Source organism: Oncorhynchus mykiss, chromosome 6 (assembly GCF_013265735.2).
Source record: "Oncorhynchus mykiss isolate Arlee chromosome 6, USDA_OmykA_1.1, whole genome shotgun sequence".
In the NCBI taxonomy this organism is placed as follows: domain Eukaryota; kingdom Metazoa; phylum Chordata; class Actinopteri; order Salmoniformes; family Salmonidae; genus Oncorhynchus; species Oncorhynchus mykiss.
Genome location: NC_048570.1, coordinates 90474568 through 90500011, shown reverse-complemented (window position 1 = coordinate 90500011; position 25444 = coordinate 90474568). Strand labels below are relative to the sequence as shown.

General features: G+C 43.3%; 1 protein-coding gene across 4 annotated transcripts in view; it reads left to right on the top strand.

The window, feature by feature from the left end:
- Positions 1–4920: 4920 nt before the first annotated feature.
- LOC118936665 (potassium voltage-gated channel subfamily KQT member 1-like) overlaps positions 4921–25444 on the top strand; it is a 49208-nt gene continuing 28684 nt past the window's right edge. For 2 of the 4 annotated variants that reach the window (XM_036981461.1, XM_036981460.1), the window contains exons 1-2: positions 4932–5686; positions 12779–12869. In XM_036981461.1, the coding sequence (XP_036837356.1) occupies positions 5322–5686; positions 12779–12869 (456 nt within the window). In that variant the 5' untranslated portion in view covers positions 4932–5321. Of the gene's footprint in view, positions 5687–12778; positions 12870–25444 lie in introns of all 4 variants that reach the window. The other 2 variants (XM_036981462.1, XM_036981463.1) reach the window with 2 other exon arrangements.

The window sequence follows — 25444 nt, the reverse complement described above, 5'->3', positions numbered from 1 at the left end:
ATGGTAGTTTGTTGGTGATGTGGACACCAAGGAACTTGAAACTCTCGACCCGCTCCACTACAGCCCGTCGATGTGAATGGGGGCGTGTTCGGCACTCCTTTTCCTGTAGTCCACGATCAGTTCCTTTGTTTCACATTAAGGGAGAGGTTGTTGTCCTGGCACCACACTGCCAGTTCTCTGACCTCCTCCCTGTAGGCTGTCTCATCGTTGTCGGTGATCAGGCCTACCACTGTTGTGTCCTCAGCAAACTTAATGATGGTGTTGGAGTTGGGTTTGGTCACACAGTTGTAGGTGAACAGCGGCTACAAGAGCTGACTAAGCACGCACCCCTAAAGGGCTCCCCATGTTGAGGATCAGCGTGGCAGATGTGTTGTTGCCTACCCTTACCACCTGGGGGCAGCCCGTCAGGAAGTCCAGGATCCAGTTGAAGAGGGAGGTGTTTAGTCCTCGTGTCCTTAGCTTAGTGATGAGCTTTGTGGCCACTATGGGGTTTAACACTGAGCTATAGTCAATGAATACCATTCTCACGTAGGTGTTCCTTTTGTCCAAGTGGGAAAGGGCAGTGTGGAGTGCGATTGAGCTTGCGTCATCTGTGGATCTGTTGGGGCTGTATGCGAATTGGAGTGGGTCTTGGGTTCTGGGATGATGGTGTTGATGTGATCCGTGACCAGCCTTTCAAAGCACTTCATGGCTACAGACGTGAGTGCTACGGGGCGGTAGTCATTTCGGCAGGTTACCTTTGCTTTGTTGGGCACAGGGACTATGGTGGTCAGCTTGAAACATGTAGGTATGACAGACTCAGTCAGAGAGAGGTTGAAAATGTCAGTGAAGACACTTGCCAGTTGGTCCACGCATGGTCTGAGTACACGACCTGGTAATCCATCTGGCCCCGCGGCGTTGTGAATGCTCACATCGGCTATGGAGAGAGTGATAGCACAGTCATCCGAAACAGCTAGTATGCTTCAGTGTTGCTAGCTGCATGCTTCAGTGTTGCTAGAATCGAAGCGAGCATAAAAGGCATTTAGCCTGTCTGGTAGGCTTACATCACTGGGTGGCAGGGTAGCCTAGTGGTTAGAGTGTTGGACTAGTAATCAAAAGATTGCAAGTCCGTATCCCCGAGCTGACAAGGTACAAATCTGTTGTTCAGTTAACCCACTGTTCCTTAAGGTTTTTAGGCAAAATAACCCAATCAAAATGGAAATCTCCTTGAAAGTTGGAATATGCCAGGCCACAATAAATGGTCCATTGTATAGATAACAGAACAAAAATGAAGGAAACGTTTAAGAGATCTGATTTTTTGTTTATAAATACTGTACTTTGCTACATAGACACCACATCTTCTAAGCGTCCGGATTAGGTTCCCGCTCCTTGAAAGCGGCAGCTGTACCCTAGGCCGTCATTGAAAATAAGAATTTGTTCTTAACTGACTTGCCTAGTAAACTTAAAAAATAAAAATGGGCAGCTCGTGGCTGGTTTTCTCTTTGTAGTATGTAATAGTTTTCAAGCCCTGCCACATCCGACGAGCGTCGGAGCCGGTGTAGTAGCATTCAATCTTCGTCCTGTACTGATGGTTTGGCAGGATTTCTTCTAAGCGTCCGGATTAGGTTCCCGCTCCTTGAAAGCGGCAGCTGTACCCTTTAGCTCAGTGCGGATGTTGCCTGTAATCCATGGCTTCTGTCGGGGATATGTACTGTGGGGAAGACGTCTTCGATGCACTTATTGATGATGCTGGTGACTGAGGTGGTGTACTCCTCAATGCCATTGGCTGAATCCCGGAACATATTCCAGCCTGTGGTGTACTTACTATGTGCACATGCTAAAAGAAAGAAATTAAGTGGGTATATAACAAGGTGTGTCATTGTAGCAAAGTACAGTATTTATAAACAAAAAATCAGATCTCTTAAAATCAGATCTCTTATAAACGTTTCCTTCATTTTTGTTCTGTTATCTATACAATAGGCCATTGATTGTGGCCTGGCATATTCCCATGTTCAAGGAGATTTCTGTTTTGATTGGGTTATTTTGCCTAAAAACCTTTAGGTCTACCTATAGAGAAAATAAAATAAACTCTGGATCCCTGCCCAGACTGGCAAGAGTCAAAGGGTGTTTAGCATTCCCAGTGGCTCTGCAAGCACAGAGAAGATATTCTCCCCTGCTGGCCTGCTCTCCAGGCACTGAATCCACACTGGTGTTTCTAGAAATGAATTCAATGACACTGTTGACTGAGCCTTATAAGGCATTTTTAGTTTAATTTCTATTTCATTCTAAGTAAGTATATTTGCAATTGATAGACTATAATAATTGAATACAACAAAATGTTGTTAAAATGCTGAGCGCTTAATGTCACTGTCACGACTTCAGCCGAAGTCGGTCCCTCTCCTTGTTCGTACGGCGTTCTGTGGTCGATGTCACCGGTCTTCTAGCCATCGCCGCTCCACCTTTCATTTTCCATTTGTTTTGTCTTGTTTTCCTGCACACCTGGTTTACATATCCTCATAATTACTATGTGTATTTAGCCCTCTGTTCCCTCCATGTCTGTGTGGGGTATTGTTTATTGTCAGGTTGGCACGTTTCCGGCTGGTTTGCGCCGGGTTTTGTTTTGTACCCGTGCTTTATGGCAGCCAGTACTTTGTACTGGGTTGTTGTACTTTGTACTGGGTTGTTGTACTTTGTACTGGGTTGTTGTACTTTGTACTGGGTTGTTGTACTTTGTGCTGGGTTGTTGTACTTTGTGCTGGGTTGTTGTACTTTGTACTGGGTTGTTGTACTTTGTGCTGGGTTGTTGTACTTTGTACTGGGTTGTTGTACTTTGTACTGGGTTGTTGTACTTTGTACTGGGTTGTTGTACTTTGTGCTGGGTTGTTGTACTTTGTACTGGGTTGTTGTACTTTGTACTGGGTTGTTGTACTTTGTACTGGGTTGTTGTACTTTGTACTGGGTTGTTGTACTTTGTACTGGGTTGTTGTACTTTGTACTGGGTTGTTGTACTTTGTGCTGGGTTGTTGTACTTTGTACTGGGTTGTTGTACTTTGTACTGGGTTGTTGTACTTTGTACTGGGTTGTTGTACTTTGTACTGGGTTGTTGTACTTTGTACTGGGTTGTTGTACTTTGTACTGGGTTGTTGTGCTGGGTTGTTGTACTTTGTACTGGGTTGTTGTGCTGGGTTGTTGTACTTTGTGCTGGGTTGTTGTACTTTGTACTGGGTTGTTGTACTTTGTACTGGGTTGTTGTGCTGGGTTGTTGTACTTTGTACTGGGTTGTTGTACTTTGTACCTCCATATCCGGCTTCTTCAACTGCGGGATCGTCTGAGACCAGCCACCTGGACAGCTGATGAAACTGTGGGTTTGCACAACTGAAGAATTTCTGCACACACTGTCAGAAACTGTCTCAGGGAAGCTCATTTGCATGCTTGTCGTCCTCACAAGGGTCTTGATCTGACTGCAGTTTGGAGTTGTAATCCTACTTCAATGGGCAAATGCTCACCTTCGATGGCCATTGGCACGCTGGGGAATTGTGCTCTTTACGGATGAATCCCGGTATTAACTGTACCGGGCAGATAATGCATGTCGCATGGATCTGTCCACAATTCCTGGAAGCTGAAAATGTCCCAGTTCTTCCATGATCTGCATACTCACCAGACATGTCACCCATTGAGCATGTTTGGGATGCTCTGGATCAACGTGTACGACAGCGTGTTCCAATTCCAGCCAATATCCAGCAATTTTTCACAGTCCTTAAAAGGAGAGGGACAACATTACACATGCCACAATCAACAGCCTGATCAACTATATGTGAAGGAGATGTGTCGGGCTGCATGAGGCAAATTGTGGTCACACCAGATACTGACTGGTTTTCTGATCCACGCCCCTATCTTTTTTTTAAAAAGGTATCTGTGACCAACAGATGCATATCTGTATTCCCAGTCATGTAAAATCCATAGATGAAGTCCTTTTAAATTGACTGATTTCCTTATATGTAACTCAGTAAAATCTTTGAAATTGTTGCATGATGCGTTTATATTTTTGTTCGGTGTACTTTGAAGAATTAATAAAATAGTTATTTTGTTAGACAGAATAGGCAGCAGCTCTACGGAGATGAGATGTCTTGGAATGAAATAATAAAGTCATCAAATAAAACATATTTCATGAAGGTAAAGTCTTGTGAATAAATGATGGTTAGTAAGTGATGAACAGTAATGGGCAGTGACAACCATCATGGGACTTTTATTCTTTGTTTTATTATGTGTTACAGCATTCAACCAACATAATGCGTAGTGCATTTAATATATTTTTAAAAAAATGATCGAAACCGAACCATAATTATTTTTTAAATAATCGAACCGAAACTGAACCGACATTAAAAAGCACAAATCGCTCAGCACTAGCAGTAGGCTAGTGCTCTCTCACATTCAGGTCATCAGGTAAGGTAGGTTAATGTGTACCTGACAACAGAATCTGTCATCACTAGAACGCCACATTACTTTTCTCAATTAAAACCCTTGTATAAGGCAAGCAAACCAGTGTCCCTCGTTCACTATCAAGGATGGTCAAGGTCATTTAAATGAATTCCGCATTGTAACTTTACACAGAGACAGTCAAGCATGGTATTGTTACTTATGTTACCATTACAGGACACATAAACTGCCAGTAGGGTATGGTATGCTTTCGTGGAGTTAATTGGTAAAGAGATGGGAAGAGCGTGTTGGAGAGAGAGAGAGATAACGAAAGAGGGAGGGGGAGAGAGAGAGATAACGAAAGAGAGAGGGGGAGAGAGAGAGATAATGAAAGAGAGGGTGGGAGAGAGAGATAACGAAAGAGGGGGGGAGAGAGAGAGAGATAATGAAAGAGAGGGGGAAGAGAGCAAGAGAGAGGGAGAGCGAGCGAGCTAGGGGGAGAGCGAGCGAGAAAGAGTGTGTGCTGTTGTTCTATGCTGTTTTGAGGGGTCAACACTCACCAACTCAACACTCACAGCTGCAAATTATTGTTGTTCAATGCTGCCCAGAGGGCACTGCCTCCCCCTTTGTGCGATCAAGCGCGAAACAAGCACGCACAAGTAAGTCAACTGATGATAAGTAGTAGTCTAACCGTCCAGCAACAGGTAGGGACATTTCTTCCGTAATTTAACATGTGTCGGATACTTGCTCTACCAATGTAAGCTATTATAATAGGCAAGGCAGCGGCTTTAGTACGGTTTTTGTTGTTGTTTTTTTTTCGCGCACCGCATGCAGGCTCTGTTTTATCCCACTTCATTTATCCACCAAGTCCGCAATACGCGGAGACTAAAGCGTGTGTCCGTCCCATTGATGAGAAAACAAACAGCATGTCATCTCCAGACAAGACAACCCAAAGGAATGAAGTCCTGAATAACATACGGAGGTCCTCGATGGTGGCGGGACATGGGAGAAAACAGACGGAGTTTGAGATGTCACAAGCCGCGTCAGCCTCACAACCTGGAGCGCTTATTTCTAACAACAGGTTTCTGTGTGACGCCGAGGGCATCACCATTCACACAACTGTCACTCGACCGTCGGTGTCTCACCTACCCGGGCTCAATCTGAACCCCCGGATGTCCGTATACAGCACAACTCGTCAAGTTACCGTCAGCCGTGCTTACATTCAAGGACGCGCTTATAACTTTCTGGAAAGACCATCTGGGTGGAAATGCTTCGTGTATCACTTCTCGGTGTGAGTGTTTATAATGAATAACGTTGATATAACAAATAACACAATACTTGCATTTGTCAACCATGCCAAGTGCTTTGTGGGCGTTTTGCCAAATGATTCAAAGCAGTTCAAGGGCATGACACTAGGCTATCCTTTTGATTATTTCTAGTAGTCCTAACACAATACTTTACACGTGATTAACGGTACAATTATGTTACTGAATTACACTATATGCTATAAAATTGAGGCTATATGTAGACGTCTACAGCTGAACAAACTCCCTTCAGTATTTAATGAACAACATCGGGGCACTGGCGTCAGACTGCTATTATGTAGTATTGACCGTTTTGTCTGAACGTGGCATTTCTGCCAATCTCCATGGTCTGGTTTCCTGGACAAATATTAAGCCTATGACTGGTCTAAAAATACTGTATATTTCAATGGAGATTCTCAGTTTAGAAGACTTTTTAGTCTAGGGGAAACCAGCCCTATATCATCATGTTGTCCAGGGTAAACCAGCCAGATATCATCATGTTGTCCAGGGGAAACCAACCCTATATCATCATGTTGTCCAGGGGAAACCAGCCCTATATCATCATGTTGCCCAGGGGAAACCAGCCCTATATCATCATGTTGTCCAGGGGAAACCAGCCCTATATCATCATGTTGTCCAGGGGAAACCAGCCCTATATCATCATGTTGCCCAGGGGAAACCAGCCCTATATCATCACATTGTCCAGGGGAAACCAGCCCTATATCATCATGTTGCCCAGGGGAAACCAACCCTATATCATCACGTTGTCCAGGGGAAACCAGCCCTATATAATCATGTTGTCCAGGGGAAACCAGCCCTATATCATCATGTTGTCCAGGGGAAACCAGCCCTATATCATCATGTTGTCCAGGGGAAACCAGCCCTATATCATCATGTTGTCCAAGGGAAACCAGCCCTATATCATCATGTTGTCCAGGGGAAACCAGCCCTATATCATCATGGTGTCCAGGGGAAACCAGCCCTATATCATCATGTTGCCCAGGGGAAACCAGCCCTATATCATCATGGTGTCCCGGGGAAACCAGCCCTATATCATCATGTTGTCCAGGGGAAACTAGCCCTATATCATCATGGTGTCCTGAGGAAACCAGCCCTATATCATCATGTTGCCCAGGGGAAACCAGCCCTATATCATCATGGTGTCCAGGGGAAACCAGCCCTATATCATAGAATGTTGTCCAGGGACGTGGGCATACTGTTAGTGTTTCGGGGGCCTGATCTCTGGCTGAGGAATGTTCAGTCTGAAGGCCAACCCCCAGTGCTCAGTATCTCCTCTCACTGGAGTTGATAGCAGGCAGCTAAACTTGGCAGGCTGGCTGCTTAGAGAGCAGTAGCCTGATACTGCCACTCCATGACCTGCTGGTGAGGGATGGGGGATGCCTGATGCAGGCTGGCTGCTTTGGGTGAGCCTGATGCATCAGGGCAGAGATAGTCCTGATGCATCAGGGCAGAGATAGTCCTGATGCATCAGGGCAGAGATGGTCCTGATGCATCAGGGCAGAGATGGTCCTGATGCATCAGGGCAGAGATGGTCCTGATGCATCAGGGCAGAGATGGTCCTGATGCATCAGGGCAGAGATGGTCCTGATGCATCAGGGCAGAGATGGTCCTGATGCATCAGGGCAGAGATGGTCCTGATGCATCAGGGCAGAGATAGTCCCAATGCATCAGGGCAGAGATGGTCCTGATGCATCAGGGCAAAGATAGACCTGTTAGCACTGGATACCAATGGACCACCACTACAAATGCCCCCTTGTTTCTGCAAATGTTGCCTACTAAATAACTACTTAATAGATTAATTTGTATTTAGGCAGCATTTTCCTCACCTGTTTAGGAGGCCAATCACAGCACTGTCCTAATTGTGACATATCAGATGTTAAGAGTCTGGACAGTTGGCTGACTTTCTAAGTAACTTTACAAAGCCAAAACCATCTTAACAAAGGTAATGTCTAGCGTTCCAATGAGGGTGCAAGGTAAACCCTTTCCTTTTTTTACACTAAACACTTGTCTTTTCTTACTACCCCTGGCTTTGCTGATAGCTGCTTTAACGAGGGAAGTATTTACTATAGCTAGGTGTCCATCCAATTGGCGACAGTTTTTCATGCGAATATTCTAAAACCCTAATTTTCCCACCCACATATGTGTTTCCATCAAATCGACTTGTGTCAGATAAAAAGGCTGTGCGTGACGACGTAGTGCACATAAAAATACCCTTTCGCGCTTAAATTCCATGTACGGAATAACATTTTTAAAAATTACATTGATTTCCATCGCATTTTCAACTGTTATAGTTTTCTCACAACAAAATGTTGCGTTATGTAGAGACTGTGCCCCCTTAGTATTGGCACGGTGTGCTCTAGCCAACAGCGCGCAGATACGCATATCCGACATTACACGATGAGATTATTATGGGCAAAAGAGCAAGATTATTTGTATTTGTCAAATGGCAGCTAAGCATCGATGATCATGTCATCAGAATAAGACCTTTTTTATTTTTGGAGCATCAAACTCATCACCTTGCACTTTCACCAACCTGTGAAGTTTTTCCTAATGTATTTCATCTGTAGCCTAATACACTGCCTGCTTTCCCGACGAGTCGTAGTGGGAGGACCACACAACATGTCATCGTGTGACTCAAAGTTTACGTTGATATTATGGTTATTATATCAATATTTGCACATAAAAGCGTTTCCAATGAAATTTCTCGCATAATAATTCATTTTACCGACACAAAAAGATCCCACCTTGTCTATTTTTTTTGTTCTTGTTAACTTTTGGAAAGTATACATAATTGTTTTCTGTTTCCATGTCATTCCTGGAATGACTTTAATTGTTTTAAAATCCGAAATGTACTTTACTTACATGAAAAGGTTGGATGGAAACCTGGTTTATAACTGTTATATGTGGTTGTCTCACCTAGCTACCTTGAGATGAATGCACCAACTTTAAGTCACTCTGGGTACTAGCGTCTGCTGAATAACTCAAATGTAATGTTAATGTTATTTCATTGTTGTGTAACTATAAGAGTGGGAGGCAGGAATGAACATTGGCTTATCACTGACCCAGAGTGAGCGCTCCAGACAGAGTGCTATCAGGACTGCAGGACCTCCCCCACAAGAGAGAGAGAGAGTGTGTGTGTGTGTGTGGGTGTGTGTGTGTGTGTGTGTGTGTGTGTGTGTGTGTGTTTGCATGGTTGAATAGTTCCGTTACACCATGACCTCTGTAGTGTTGGCATGTTGCCTCAAGCTATGTGCTTGTGCTACTTACTGTATGCTGTTTACAATGCTTCCATTGATAATGACATGGCAACATTCTGTTGGATACCTACATTTACTTTCAGATCCTGAGATCATGACGTTCACAATGATTGAGCTACATAACAGGGAGACTGAGACCCTACACAGTGACACTGCCACGTGAAACTATCACCTTGTCCCTTCGCTCCACAAGCCAGCCGCCTATGACGTCACAAGTCAACCTGCCTTAGATGTGTTCTAGTGCCTGATAGTAAAACCTCATGATGTGATTACCTGTACACAGTGCTGCTGTCTACCCCTTTCTGCTCAGTCCTGCTACCCCCTGCAGACGCAGTAGACTGGAAGAGATCCTGCCCATCAATAATACATGGAGCTTGGAGACGTGATGCTTACAGTATTGTGTAGAGCTCAATAGGGCCCACACAGCCCACTATATGTTATTTGTATTTATTATGGATCCCCATTAGTTCCTGTCAAGGCAGCAGCTACTCTTCCTGGGGTTTATTATGGATCCCCATTAGTTCCTGCCAAGGCAGCAGCTACTCTTCCTGTGGGTTATTATGGATCCCCATTAGTTCCCTGCCAAAGCAGCAGCTACTCTTCCTGGGGGTTATTATGGATCCCCATTAGTTCCTGTCAAGGCAGGAGCTACTCTTCCTGGGGTTTATTATGGATCCCCATTAGTTCCTGCCAAGGCAGCAGCTACTCTTCCTGGGGTTTATTATGGATCCCCATTAGTTCCTGCCAAGTTCCTGCCTGGGGTCCAGCAACATTAAGGCAGTTATATACAATTACAAATATTACATGACATTACATTTCTTAACACTTTTCACAATGCATTGTGTGTGCCCTCAGGCCACTACTCTACTACCACATATCTACAATACAACATCCATGTGTTCGTGTGTGTAGAGTGCTTGTGTTAGCATGTGTGTGTCTTTACAGTCCCAGCTATTCCATAAGGTTCTATCTGTTTTTTAAATGATTCTACTTGCATCAATTACCTGATGTGGAATAGAGTTCCATGTAGCCATGGCTCCATGTAGTACTGTGTCTCTCCCATAGTCTGTTCTGGACAGTGGATCCCTCTTCTTCTCTGTTCTACTGTCTGCTTCACAGTGGATCCCTCTTCTTCTCTGTTCTACTGGCTGCTTCACAGTGGATCCCTCTTCTTCTCTGTTCTACTGGCTGCTTCACAGTGGATCCCTCTTCTTCTCCGTTCTACTGGCTGCTGCACAGTGGATCCCTCTTCTTCTCTGTTTTACTGGCTGCTTCACAGTGGATCCCTCTTCTTCTCTGTTCTACTGGCTGCTTCACAGTGGATCCCTCTTCTTCTCTGTTCTACTGGCTGCTTCACAGTGGATCCCTCTTCTTCTCCGTTCTACTGGCTGCTTCACAGTGGATCCCTCTTCTTCTCTGTTCTACTGGCTGCTTCACAGTGGATCCCTCTTCTTCTCCGTTCTACTGGCTGCTGCACAGTGGATCCCTCTTCTCTGTTCTACTGGCTGCTTCACAGTGGATCCCTCTTCTTCTCTGTTCTACTGGCTGCTGCACAGTGGATCCCTCTTCTTCTCTGTTTTACTGGCTGCTGCACAGTGGATCCCTCTTCTTCTCTGTTCTACTGGCTGCTGCACAGTGGATCCCTCTTCTTCTCTGTTTTACTGGCTGCTTCACAGTGGATCCTTCTTCTTCTCTGTTTTACTGGCTGCTGCACAGTGGATCCTTCTTCTTCTCTGTTCTATGTGTGGTGGTGAGGTGGTTGGATTCCAGACCAGTCATCAGTAAGCACACCAGACATAAGGGGATAAGGGCCTCAATGAAACAAACACTAACCGCAAACAAAACAGCAACCCCTCTCCCTACAGATGTAGGACCTTAATTTGATAACTCTTTTGTTGTAGATAATTTTCCTGCACTGCAGGAAATGCAAACCAGTAGTGTATTTGAGTTTTAAAAAGGCTTCTAAAGTTTGTAATTTCCACTTAGAAATTTCAGACTTGATTTGCCCTAACGAAAAATGTATCAACCCCGACAAAAATGTCCATGAATTGTAATCCACATAATAATTCACACTTCCTGTTGCCTGCTGTAGCAAACTGGCTCAAATTGGCTCAAATTAAGATCCTACATCTGTAGTTTTGCTATAGGTTCATACGGTAGGTCTATCATTACTATCTGGCCACTGGTGTAGACCTACACAAACTGCTGGATATCATCTCAATAGGATTCCCATTGACTGAGGGAAAGTCAACTTGTCAAGGGGTGGAAATTGGCATTTACAACGTCATCTGCATTGTGTCTGGCTCAGTAGTGTTGTAGCAGCTTGTAGCCTTATCTTGTACAAAGAAAAGCATTTTATCTCTTGAGGACTCAGTGGTCTGATTGTTGGTTCAGTTGGAAAAATAACGTATGACCTTGAGATCAAAGAGAATGACAGGATGTTGTTGTCCTTTCAGAATGTCAGGGGTTGGCACGATAGTGGTATTAGAATGTGTGGATGTGTATTTGTGTGTGTGTGTGTGTGTGTGTGTTTGTGTGTGTAGAATGTCTTTATGTTTGGTGTGAAGTAGGTGTGTTTGATCTGGTGACATATCTTTGGAACACCATCTACTGTGAGGCTGTGTTGAAGTACAGTAACGTCAGAGTCCACGTCAGTCGAGGCCTGAGTTCAGCTGAGGTAGCTACTCTTCTGGCTACAGGCCCACGGCTCTACCCTGTTAGCACACTGCACGGCACGCACAGAGAAACTGACTCTACAGTCAAACACACCTAGTGGCTCATGAAGGATAGATACTGTACATCATGTCGGTTTATGACTGAGAAAAAAAACACTCAAAGTGGGTTAACACCCTGAGTGTTTTAAATCATAGTTCTCAGATTAAAGTGGGTTAACACCCTGAGTGTTTTAAATCATAGTTCTCAGATTAAAGTGGGTTAACACCCTGAGTGTTTTAAATCATAGTTCTCAGATTAAAGTGGGTTAACACCATGAGTGTTTTAAATCATAGTTCTCAGATTAAAGTGGGTTAACTCCATGAGTGTTTTAAATCATAGTTCTCAGATTAAAGTGGGTTAACACCATGAGTGTTTTAAATCATAGTTCTCAGATTAAAGTGGGTTAACACCATGAGTGTTTTAAATCATAGTTCTCAGATTAAAGTGGGTTAACACCCTGAGTGTTTTAAATCATAGTTCTCAGATTAAAGTGGGTTAACACCCTGATTGTTTTAAATCATAGTTCTCAGATTAAAGTGGGTTAACACCCTGAGTGTTTTAAATCATAGTTCTCAGATTAAAGTGGGTTAACACCATGAGAGTTTTAAATCATAGTTCTCAGATTAAAGTGGGTTAACTCCATGAGTGTTTTAAATCATAGTTCTCAGATTAAAGTGGGTTAACACCAAAAGTGTTTTAAATCATAGTTCTCAGATTAAAGTGGGTTAACACCCTGAGTGTTTTAAATCATAGTTCTCAGATTAAAGTGGGTTAACACCATGAGTGTTTTAAATCATAGTTCTCAGATTAAAGTGGGTTAACACCATGAGTGTTTTAAATCATAGTTCTCAGATTAAAGTGGGTTAACACCCTGATTGTTTTAAGTAATAGCTCTGAATTTAAAGTGGGTTAAAACCATGAGTGTTTTAAATCATAGTTCTCAGCTTTAAAGCTCCAATATGTAACTTTTGGGGGCGTCTGTGTATTCTCTTGACTGCTTTCAATCATTTCCCACATACTCTGCGTTGTTTTATATACCTCTCCACGTCTTACATAAAGTGATTTGATTATTGTTCTGTCCTGCAGGTTCCTCATCGTGCTCGCCTGTCTAATCCTCAGTGTGCTCTCTACTATAGGGCAGTACCAGGCTCTGGCACATGGCACTCTCTTCTGGGTGGTGAGTTCTTATATTATTATAGACTCTACTATAGGGCAGTACCAGGCTCTGACACTCTCTTCTGTGTGGTGAGTTCTTATATTATTATATACTCTACTATAGGGCAGTACCAGTCTCTGGCACTCTCTTCTGGGTGGTGAGTTAGTATATACTCTACTATAGGGCAGGACCAGGCTCTGACACTCTCTTCTGGGTGGTGAGTTCTTATATTATTATATACTCTACTATAGGGCAGTACCAGGCTCTGGCACTCTCTTCTGGGTGGGGAGTTCTTATATTATTATATACTCTACTATAGGGCAGTACCAGGCTCTGACACTCTCTTCTGGGTGGTGAGTTAGTATATACTCTACTATAGGGCAGTACCAGGCTCTGACACTCTCTTCTGGGTGGTGAGTTCTTATATTATTATATACTCTACTATAGGGCAGTACCAGGCTCTGGCACTCTCTTCTGGGTGGGGAGTTCTTATATTATTATATACTCTACTATAGGGCAGTACCAGGCTCTGACACTCTCTTCTGGGTGGTGAGTTAGTATATACTCTACTATAGGGCAGTACCAGGCTCTGGCACTCTCTTCTGGGTGGTGAGTTATTATATTATTATATACTCTACTATAGGGCAGTACCAGGCTCTGACACTCTCTTCTGGGTGGTGAGTTAGTATATACTCTACTATAGGGCAGTACCAGGCTCTGACACTCTCTTCTGGGTGGTGAGTTATTATATTATTATATACTCTACTATAGGGCAGTACCAGGCTCTGGCACTCTCTTCTGGGTGGTGAGTTCTTATATTATTATATACTCTACTATAGGGCAGTACCAGGCTCTGACACTCTCTTCTGGGTGGTGAGTTCTTATATTATTATATACTCTACTATAAGGCAGTACCAGGCTCTGGCACTCTCTTCTGGGTGGTGAGTTAGTATATACTCTACTATAGGGCAGTAGCAGGCTCTGGCACTCTCTTCTGGGTGGTGAGATATTATATTATTATATACTCTACTATAGGGCAGTACCAGGCTCTGGCACTCTCTTCTGGGTGGTGAGTTAGTATATACTCTACTATAGGGCAGTAGCAGGCTCTGGCACTCTCTTCTGGGTGGTGAGATATTATATTATTATATACTCTACTATAGGGCAGTACCAGGCTCTGGCACTCTCTTCTGGGTGGTGAGTTATTATATTATTATATACTCTACTATAGGGCAGTACCAGTCTCTGGCACTCTCTTCTGGGTGGTGAGTTATTATATACTCTACTATAGGGCAGTACCAGGCTCTGGCACTCTCTTCTGGGTGGTGAGTTATTATATACTCTACTATAGGGCAGTACCAGGCTCTGGCACTCTCTTCTGGGTGGTGAGTTATTATATACTCTACTATAAGGCAGTACCAGGCTCTGGCACTCTCTTCTGGGTGGGGAGTTCTTATATTATTATATACTCTACTATAGGGCAGTACCAGTCTCTGGCACTCTCTTCTGGGTGGTGAGTTAGTATATACTCTACTATAGGGCAGTACCAGGCTCTGACACTCTCTTCTGGGTGGTGAGTTCTTATATTATTATATACTCAACTATAGGGCAGTACCAGGCTCTGGCACTCTCTTCTGGGTGGTGAGTTATTATATTATTTTATACTCAACTATAGGGCAGTACCAGGCTCTGGCACTCTCTTCTGGGTGGTGAGTTCTTATATTATTATATACTCAACTATAGGGCAGTACCAGGCTCTGGCACTCTCTTCTGGGTGGGGAGTTCTTATATTATTATATACTCTACTATAGGGCAGTACCAGGCTCTGGCACTCTCTTCTGGGTGGTGAGTTATTATATTATTATATACTCTACTATAGGGCAGTACCAGGCTCTGGCACTCTCTTCTGGGTGGGGAGTTCTTATATTATTATATACTCTACTATAGGGCAGTACCAGGCTCTGGCACTCTCTTCTGGGTGGTGAGTTATTATATTATTATATACTCTACTATAGGGCAGTACCAGGCTCTGGCACTCTCTTCTGGGTGGGGAGTTCTTATATTATTATATACTCTACTATAGGGCAGTACCAGGCTCTGGCACTCTCTTCTGGGTGGTGAGTTCTTATATTATTATATACTCTACTATAAGGCAGTACCAGGCTCTGACACTCTCTTCTGGGTGGTGAGTTCTTATATTATTATATACTCTACTATAGGGCAGTACCAGGCTCTGGCACTCTCTTCTGGGTGGTGAGTTAGTATATACTCTACTATAGGGCAGTAGCAGGCTCTGGCACTCTCTTCTGGGTGGTGAGATATTATATTATTATATACTCTACTATAGGGCAGTACCAGGCTCTGGCACTCTCTTCTGGGTGGTGAGTTATTATATTATTATATACTCTACTATAGGGCAGTACCAGTCTCTGGCACTCTCTTCTGGGTGGTGAGTTATTATATACTCTACTATAGGGCAGTACCAGGCTCTGGCACTCTCTTCTGGGTGGTGAGTTATTATATACTCTACTATAGGGCAGTACCAGGCTCTGGCACTCTCTTCTGGGTGGTGAGTTATTATATACTCTACTATAAGGCAGTACCAGGCTCTGGCACTCTCTTCTGGGTGGGGAGTTCTTATATTATTATATACTCTACTATAGGGCAGTACCAGTCTCTGGCACTCTCTTCTGGGTGGTGAGTTAGTATATACTCTACTATAGGGCAGTACCAGGCTCTGACACTCTCTTCTGGGTGGTGAGTTCTTATATTATTATATACTCAACTATAGGGCAGTACCAGGCTCTGGCACTCTCTTCTGGGTGGTGAGTTATTAAATTATTATATACTCAACTATAGGGCAGTACCAGGCTCTGGCACTCTCTTCTGGGTGGTGAGTTCTTATATTATTATATACTCAACTATAGGGCAGTACCAGGCTCTGGCACTCTCTTCTGGGTGGGGAGTTCTTATATTATTATATACTCTACTATAGGGCAGTACCAGGCTCTGGCACTCTCTTCTGGGTGGTGAGTTATTATATTATTATATACTCTACTATAGGGCAGTACCAGGCTCTGGCACTCTCTTCTGGGTGGGGAGTTCTTATATTATTATATACTCTACTATAGGGCAGTACCAGGCTCTGGCACTCTCTTCTGGGTGGTGAGTTATTATATTATTATATACTCTACTATAGGGCAGTACCAGGCTCTGGCACTCTCTTCTGGGTGGGGAGTTCTTATATTATTATATACTCTACTATAGGGCAGTACCAGGCTCTGGCACTCTCTTCTGGGTGGTGAGTTCTTATATTATTATATACTCTACTATAAGGCAGTACCAGGCTCTGACACTCTCTTCTGGGTGGGGAGTTCTTATATTATTATATACTCTACTATAGGGCAGTACCAGGCTCTGGCACTCTCTTTTGGGTGGTGAGTTATTATATACTCTACTATAGGGCAGTACCAGGCTCTGACACTCTCTTCTGGGTGGTGAGTTCTTATATACTCTACTATAGGGCAGTACCAGGCTCTGACACTCTCTTCTGGGTGGTGAGTTATTATATTATTATATACTCTACTATAGGGCAGTACCAGGCTCTGACACATGGCACTCTCTTCTGGGTGGTGAGTTCTTATATTATTATATACTCTACTATAGGGCAGTACCAGGCTCTGACACTCTCTTCTGGGTGGTGAGTTATTATATTATTATATACTCTACTATAGGGCAGTACCAGGCTCTGGCACTCTCTTCTGGGTGGTGAGTTATTATTATTATTATTCACTCTACTATAAGGCAGTACCAGGCTCTGACACTCTCTTCTGGGTGGTGAGTTCTTATATTATTATATACTCTACTATAGGGCAGTACCAGGCTCTGACACTCTCTTCTGGGTGGTGAGTTCTTATATTATTATATACTCTACTATAGGGCAGTACCAGGCTCTGGCACTCTCTTCTGGGTGGTGAGTTATTATATACTCTACTATAAGGCAGTACCAGGCTCTGGCACTCTCTTCTGGGTGGGGAGTTCTTATATTATTATATACTCTACTATAGGGCAGTACCAGTCTCTGGCACTCTCTTCTGGGTGGTGAGTTAGTATATACTCTACTATAGGGCAGTACCAGGCTCTGACACTCTCTTCTGGGTGGTGAGTTCTTATATTATTATATACTCAACTATAGGGCAGTACCAGGCTCTGGCACTCTCTTCTGGGTGGTGAGTTATTATATTATTATATACTCAACTATAGGGCAGTACCAGGCTCTGGCACTCTCTTCTGGGTGGTGAGTTCTTATATTATTATATACTCAACTATAGGGCAGTACCAGGCTCTGGCACTCTCTTCTGGGTGGGGAGTTCTTATATTATTATATACTCTACTATAGGGCAGTACCAGGCTCTGGCACTCTCTTCTGGGTGGTGAGTTATTATATTATTATATACTCTACTATAGGGCAGTACCAGGCTCTGGCACTCTCTTCTGGGTGGGGAGTTCTTATATTATTATATACTCTACTATAGGGCAGTACCAGGCTCTGGCACTCTCTTCTGGGTGGTGAGTTATTATATTATTATATACTCTACTATAGGGCAGTACCAGGCTCTGGCACTCTCTTCTGGGTGGGGAGTTCTTATATTATTATATACTCTACTATAGGGCAGTACCAGGCTCTGGCACTCTCTTCTGGGTGGTGAGTTCTTATATTATTATATACTCTACTATAAGGCAGTACCAGGCTCTGACACTCTCTTCTGGGTGGGGAGTTCTTATATTATTATATACTCTACTATAGGGCAGTACCAGGCTCTGGCACTCTCTTTTGGGTGGTGAGTTATTATATACTCTACTATAGGGCAGTACCAGGCTCTGACACTCTCTTCTGGGTGGTGAGTTCTTATATACTCTACTATAGGGCAGTACCAGGCTCTGACACTCTCTTCTGGGTGGTGAGTTATTATATTATTATATACTCTACTATAGGGCAGTACCAGGCTCTGACACATGGCACTCTCTTCTGGGTGGTGAGTTCTTATATTATTATATACTCTACTATAGGGCAGTACCAGGCTCTGACACTCTCTTCTGGGTGGTGAGTTATTATATTATTATATACTCTACTATAGGGCAGTACCAGGCTCTGACACTCTCTTCTGGGTGGTGAGTTCTTATATTATTATATACTCTACTATAGGGCAGTACCAGGCTCTGACACTCTCTTCTGGGTGGTGAGTTCTTATATTATTATATACTCTACTATAGGGCAGTACCAGGCTCTGGCACTCTCTTCTGGGTGGTGAGTTATTATATACTCTACTATAGGGCAGTACCAGGCTCTGACACTCTCTTCTGGGTGGTGAGTTAGTATATACTCTACTATAGGGCAGTACCAGGCTCTGACACTCTCTTCTGGGTGGGGAGTTCTTATATTATTATATACTCTACTATAGGGCAGTACCAGGCTCTGGCACTCTCTTCTGGGTGGTGAGTTAGTATATACTCTACTATAGGGCAGTACCAGGCTCTGGCACTCTCTTCTGGGTGGGGAGTTCTTATATTATTATATACTCTACTATAGGGCAGTACCAGGCTCTGACACTCTCTTCTGGGTGGTGAGTTCTTATATTATTATATACTCTACTATAGGGCAGTACCAGGCTCTGGCACTCTCTTCTGGGTGGTGAGTTCTTATATTATTATATACTCTACTATAGGGCAGTACCAGGCTCTGACACTCTCTTCTGGGTGGGGAGTTCTTATATTATTATATACTCTACTATAGGGCAGTACCAGGCTCTGGCACTCTCTTCTGGGTGGTGAGTTAGTATATACTCTACTATAGGGCAGTACCAGGCTCTGGCACTCTCTTCTGGGTGGGGAGTTCTTATATTATTATATACTCTACTATAAGGCAGTACCAGGCTCTGACACTCTCTTCTGGGTGGTGAGTTATTATATACTCTACTATAGGGCAGTACCAGGCTCTGACACTCTCTTCTGGGTGGTGAGTTCTTATATTATTATATACTCTACTATAGGGCAGTACCAGGCTCTGGCACTCTCTTCTGGGTGGTGAGTTCTTATATTATTATATACTCTACTATAGGGCAGTACCAGGCTCTGACACTCTCTTCTGGGTGGGGAGTTCTTATATTATTATATACTCTACTATAGGGCAGTACCAGGCTCTGGCACTCTCTTCTGGGTGGTGAGTTAGTATATACTCTACTATAGGGCAGTACCAGGCTCTGGCACTCTCTTCTGGGTGGGGAGTTCTTATATTATTATATACTCTACTATAGGGCAGTACCAGGCTCTGGCACATGGCAGTCTCTTCTGGGTGGTGAGTTATTATATTATTATATACTCTACTATAGGGCAGTACCAGGCTCTGGCACATGGCACTCTCTTCTGGGTGGTGAGTTATTATATTATTATATACTCTACTATAGGGCAGTACCAGGCTCTGGCACTCTCTTCTGGGTGGTGAGTTGGAACAGCAACATGCTCTCAATTTAATTTATTTTATGAAGCCCATTTTACATCAGCAGTTGTCACAAAGTGCTTTACAGAAACCCAGCCTGAATCTTCAAAGAGCAAGCAATGCCCAATGGCTAGGATGAACTCCCTAGAAGGCAGAAACCTGGGAAGAAACCTAGAGAGGAACCAGGCTCTGAGAGATGGCCAGTCCTCCTCATGTTTACAGTCAGGTTTGGGTAATTCAGTAGGATATTTATGTTATTTACTGCCAAAGTGTAACACCCACCTGGGTGATGCCATGGGAGACAGAATGCTTACACTGAGGAGGGGACGATTGATGAATCAGTCAGCCAATTAGGAATCAGTGGATACATTTATGCTTTTTGGTTACTTGCCAGTAGGCCAAACCCAAAATGTTCCTGCATTTCTCCACAATATTAAGATCCTTATTGTGTAACAGAGTTGCTTGGCCTGCAGAGGACAGATCCTTATTGTGTAACAGAGTTGCTAGGCCAGCAGAGGACAGATCCTTATTGTGTAACAGAGTTGCTTGGCCTGCAGAGGACAGATCCTTATTGTGTAACAGAGTTGCTTGGCCTGCAGAGGACAGATCCTTATTGTGTAACAGAGTTGCTTGGCCAGCAGAGGACAGATCCTTATTGTGTAACAGAGTTACTTGGCCTGCAGAGGACAGATCCTTATTGTGTAACAGAGTTGCTTGGCCAGCAGAGGACAGATCCTTATTGTGTAACAGAGTTGCTTGGCCAGCAGAGGACAGATCCTTATTGTGTAACAGAGTTGCTTGGCCTGCAGAGGACAGATCCTTATTGTGTAACAGAGTTGCTTGGCCAGCAGAGGACAGATCCTTATTGTGTAACAGAGTTACTTGGCCTGCAGAGGACAGATCCTTATTGTGTAACAGAGTTGCTTGGCCAGCAGAGGACAGATCCTTATTGTGTAACAGAGTTGCTTGGCCAGCAGAGGGTGGATCCTTATTGTGTAACAGAGTTGCTTGGCCAGCAGAGGGCGGATCCTTATTGTGTAACAGAGTTGCTTGGCCAGCAGACAGATCCTTATTGTGTAACAGAGTTGCTTGGCCAGCAGAGGGCGGATCCTTATTGTGTAACAGAGTTGCTTGGCCAGCAGACAGATCCTTATTGTGTAACAGAGTTGCTTGGCCAGCAGAGAGCAGTAGTGGTCTATTTTCTCTCTACACTATAGAAAGGTCATTCTTCCTATGAGTCCTCTCTCTCCCCATCCGCCCAAACCTTCAGCACAACATGCATGGTCAGATAGCTATCCCAAACATCAAACCTGAACTTAACTTCAGCCATACCAGCCCCTAACACCAAACCTGCATTTGACATTGTATTTCATCTTCACCCTTGTCTGATTCCCCGCCCTATCCTTCTGTCTAAAGACCATTTAAGTCTTTAAGTCTCATTTTGGGGAATAATACTGTAATGACAATAGTTGATTGGATGGAAGAGCTCTTCATTGTATGAGTGAAACTCAATCACATTCATCACCAATATGTAGCATCCACCTGGATGGGTCCTCATTGCCATAGTCAAAATGATATTATTTGTGAACCAAAAGAACTGTCACATTTGTCCATGCTCACAGATCTGTGTTGACATACATCCCTAAATGTGATGTCTGTGCGGTCAGCCAAAGCAACTCTGAATTTTTAAACCCATCCAGACCCTGACCCCTAAATCCTTCCCTCAAACCTAGACACCACCGACCAGCTGCTGAGTTAAACAGCTCTTGTGTTTGTATGCTTAGTCTGGCTGATAGATCCCTTCTGCAGTCAGAGGAACGGAGACAAAGGAGAAGAAAGAGGGTGACTATGCTTGAGAGTCGTCGTAGAGGAGAAAGAAAGAGGGGAAAGAGAGAGAACGAGGGATTAGGGTTAGACGGGAGCGGGGTCGGGGTCGGAGTGTGGGGGCCACAAGGGCACGCACACGCAGGTGGAAAGTTCACCTCAGCCAGTGTCTAACAAGATTAAATGACGCTGTCCACTCATCAGGACGACGCCCAGAATCACAGATTAATCTGCGCCTGCAGAGGTGGGATTAGCAGGGGCCCTAACTAGAGAGGCGTTTCTGTTTGCCAGGGGCCCTAACTAGAGAGGCCCTTCTGTTTGCCAAGGGCCCTAACTAGAGAGGCCCTTCTGTTTGCCAGGGACCCAAACTAGAGAGACCCTTCTGTTTGCCAGGGGCCCTAACTAGAGAGGCGCTTCTGTTTGCCAGGGGCCCTAACTAGAGAGGCCCTTCTGTTTGCCAGGGGCCCTAACTAGAGAGGCCCTTCTGTTTGCCAGGGGCCCTAACTAGCTCTGCTAGGACAGTTGTCCCTCTTTTGTTTCTCAACTATAGGAAAAATAAAGAAAGAGATGTGTGAGTCGTCAGAGACGTGAAAGACTGTTTTGAGCAAATTCATGACACGACCCACTTAATGTTCAACTGATCAGGGACAGTGCTTTTTTTCTGTGGCCATCTGTGTCCATATACATATCCCTGGATTTGATTCTTCACTTTCTGTGGCCATCTGTGTCCATACACATATCCCTGGATTTGATTCTTCAACTTTTTGTGTCCATATTTTGGTGCCACATAGTGTCTGACCTCAGTATAACTACGTTAGTAAGTCTGATCAGAAAGGGGCCTATAGGTGGAATGACTGGACCTCAACGCTGATGACCCTGCCCTCCGTCCTCCTCCCTCCACTCCCATCCCCACCACCACAACAACAACAGCACTTCCTTTGTCTGGTTTGCACCCCACTGCACGTGAGGTCACCACTTTACTCACTGTTACCAAGGTCCAGTGTCGATTCTCTCTTCCTGGAAGGAGTAACCTAGTGCATCTGTGGCACTTTTGTGATTTTAATGAAACATTTTATTGAACCTTTATTTAACTAGAGCGCTGTGCCACTCGGGACCCCTGATACGAACATGTGTTTGTCCAGCGCCAGGATGAAACATGTATTGGGCATCTGTCAAAAGTCCATTAAAGGTTATTGATTTGGTATTGGTCTTCTAAATTGCTCAGTGCTAAACTTGCAAATTTGAATGGAATTGCATTGGCGTTTAATTTCAGTTCATTGGTTTGATTCATGTCATGCACTGGGAGTCATTTGGCGTTCATTGTTAGTTCATTGTTTGATTCATGTCATGCACTGGGAGTCATTTGGCGTTCATTTCAGTTCATTGTTTGATTCATATCATGCACTGGGAGTCATTTGGCGTTCATTTCAGTTCATTGTTTGATTCATATCATGCACTTGGAGTCATTTGGCATTAATTTCAGTTCATTGTTTGATTCATATCATGCACTGGGAGTCATTTGGCGTTCATTTCAGTTCATTGTTTGATTCATATCATGCACTGGGAGTCATTTGGCGTTAATTTCAGTTCATTGTTTGATTCATATCATGCACTGGGAGTCATTTGGCATTCATTTCAGTTCATTGTTTGATTCATATCATGCACTGGTAGTCATTTGGCGTTCATTTCAGTTCATTGTTTGATTCATATCATGCACTGGGAGTCATTTGGCGTTCATTTCAGTTCATTGTTCGATTCATATCATGCACTGGGAGTCATTTAGTGTTAATTTCAGTTCATTGTTTGATTCATATCATGCACTGGGAGCCATTTGGCGTTCATTTCAGTTCATTGTTTGATTCATATCATGCACTGGGAGCCATTTGGCGTTCATTTCAGTTCATTGTTTGATTCATATCATGCACTGGGAGTCATTTGGCATTCATTTCAGTTCATTGTTTGATTCATGTCATGCACTGGGAGTCATTTGATGTATAGGAACATATTGGTTATTTTGTCCATTCAGGGAACAAGGAACTAGAAGCAATAGGCCTGGTTACCAATGTTATCCCTACTGTACATTAGAGTTCTTGTTCTATTGTCCTGGTTACTGATGTTATCCCTACTGTACATTAGAGTTCTTGTTCTATTGTCCTGGTTACCAATGTTATCCCTACTGTACATTAGAGTTCTTGTTATATTGTCCTGGTTACCAATGTTATCCCTACTGTACATTAGAGTTCTTGTTCTATTGTCCTGGTTACTGATGTTATCCCTACTGTACATTAGAGTTCTTGTTCTATCGTCCTGGTTACCAATGTTATCCCTACTGTACATTAGAGTTCTTGTTCTATTGTCCTGGTTACCAATGTTATCCCTACTGTACATTAGAGTTCTTGTTATATTGTCCTGGTTACCAATGTTATCCCTACTGTACATTAGAGTTCTTGTTATATTGTCCTGGTTACCAATGTTATCCCTACTGTACATTAGAGTTCTTGTTCTATTGTCCTGGTTACCAATGTTATCCCTACTGTACATTAGAGTTCTTGTTCTATTGTCCTGGTTACCAATGTTATCCCTACTGTACATTAGAGTTCTTGTTATATTGTCCTGGTTACCAATGTTATCCCTACTGTACATTAGAGTTCTTGTTCTATTGTCCTGGTTACCAATGTTATCCCTACTGTACATTAGAGTTCTTGTTCTATTGTCCTGGTTACCAATGTTATCCCTACTGTACATTAGAGTTCTTGTTCTATTGTCCTGGTTACCAATGTTATCCCTACTGTACATTAGAGTTCTTGTTCTATTGTCCTGGTTACCAATGTTATCCCTACTGTACATTAGAGTTCTTGTTCTATTGTCCTGGTTACTGATGTTATCCCTACTGTACATTAGAGTTCTTGTTCTATTGTCCTGGTTACCAATGTTATCCCTACTGTACATTAGAGTTCTTGTTCTATTGTCCTGGTTACTGATGTTATCCCTACTGTACATTAGAGTTCTTGTTATATTGTCCTGGTTACCAATGTTATCCCTACTGTACATTAGAGTTCTTGTTCTATTGTCCTGGTTACCAATGTTATCCCTACTGTACATTAGAGTTCTTGTTCTATTGTCCTGGTTACCAATGTTATCCCTACTTTACATTAGAGTTCTTGTTCTATTGTCCTGGTTACCAATGTTATCCCTACTGTACATTAGAGTTCTTGTTATATTGTCTGGTTACCAATGTTATCCCTACTGTACATTAGAGTTCTTGTTCTATTGTCCTGGTTACTGATGTTATCCCTACTGTACATTAGAGTTATTGTTCTATTGTCCTGGTTACCAATGTTATCACTACTGTACATTAGAGTTCTTGTTCTATTGTCCTGGTTCCTGATGTTATCCCTACTGTACATTAGAGTTCTTGTTATATTGTCCTGGTTACCAATGTTATCCCTACTGTACATTAGAGTTCGACCCACTGGCTCCAGGTCATCTACAAGTCCATGCTAGGTAAATGCTAGGTAAAGCTCCGCCTTATCTCAGTTCACTGGTTACGATGGCAACACCCATCCGTAGCACGCGCTCCAGCAGGTGTATCTCACTGATCATCCCTAAAGCCAACACCTCATTTGGCCGCCTTTCGTTCCAGTTCTCTGCTGCCTGTGATTGGAACGAATTGCAAAAATCGCTGAAGTTGGAGACTTTTATCTCCCTCACCAACTTCAAACATCTGCTATCTGAGCAGCTAACCGATCGCTGCAGCTGTTCATAGTCTATTGGTAAATAGCCCACCCATTTTCACCTACCTCATCCCCATACTGTTTTTATTTATTTATTTTTCAGCTCTTTTGCACACCAATATCTCTATCTCTACCTTTACATAACCATCTGATCATTTATCACTCCAGTGTTAATCTGCATAATTGTAATTATTTGCCTACCTTCTCATGCCTTTTGCACACAATGTATATATAGACTCCCCTTTTTTCTACTGTGTTATTGACTTGTTAATTGTTTACTCCATGTGTAACTCTGTGTTGTCTGTTCACACTGCTATGCCTTATCTTGGCCAGGTCGCAGTTGCAAATGAGAACTTGTTCTCAACTAGCCTACCTGGTTAAATAAAGGTGAAATAAAAAAAATAAAAAAAAATAAAAAAATATTGGCCTGGTTACCAATGTTATCCCTACTGTACATTAGAGTTCTTGTTCTATTGTCCTGGTTACTGATGTTATCCCTACTGTACATTAGAGTTCTTGTTCTATTGTCCTGGTTACCAATG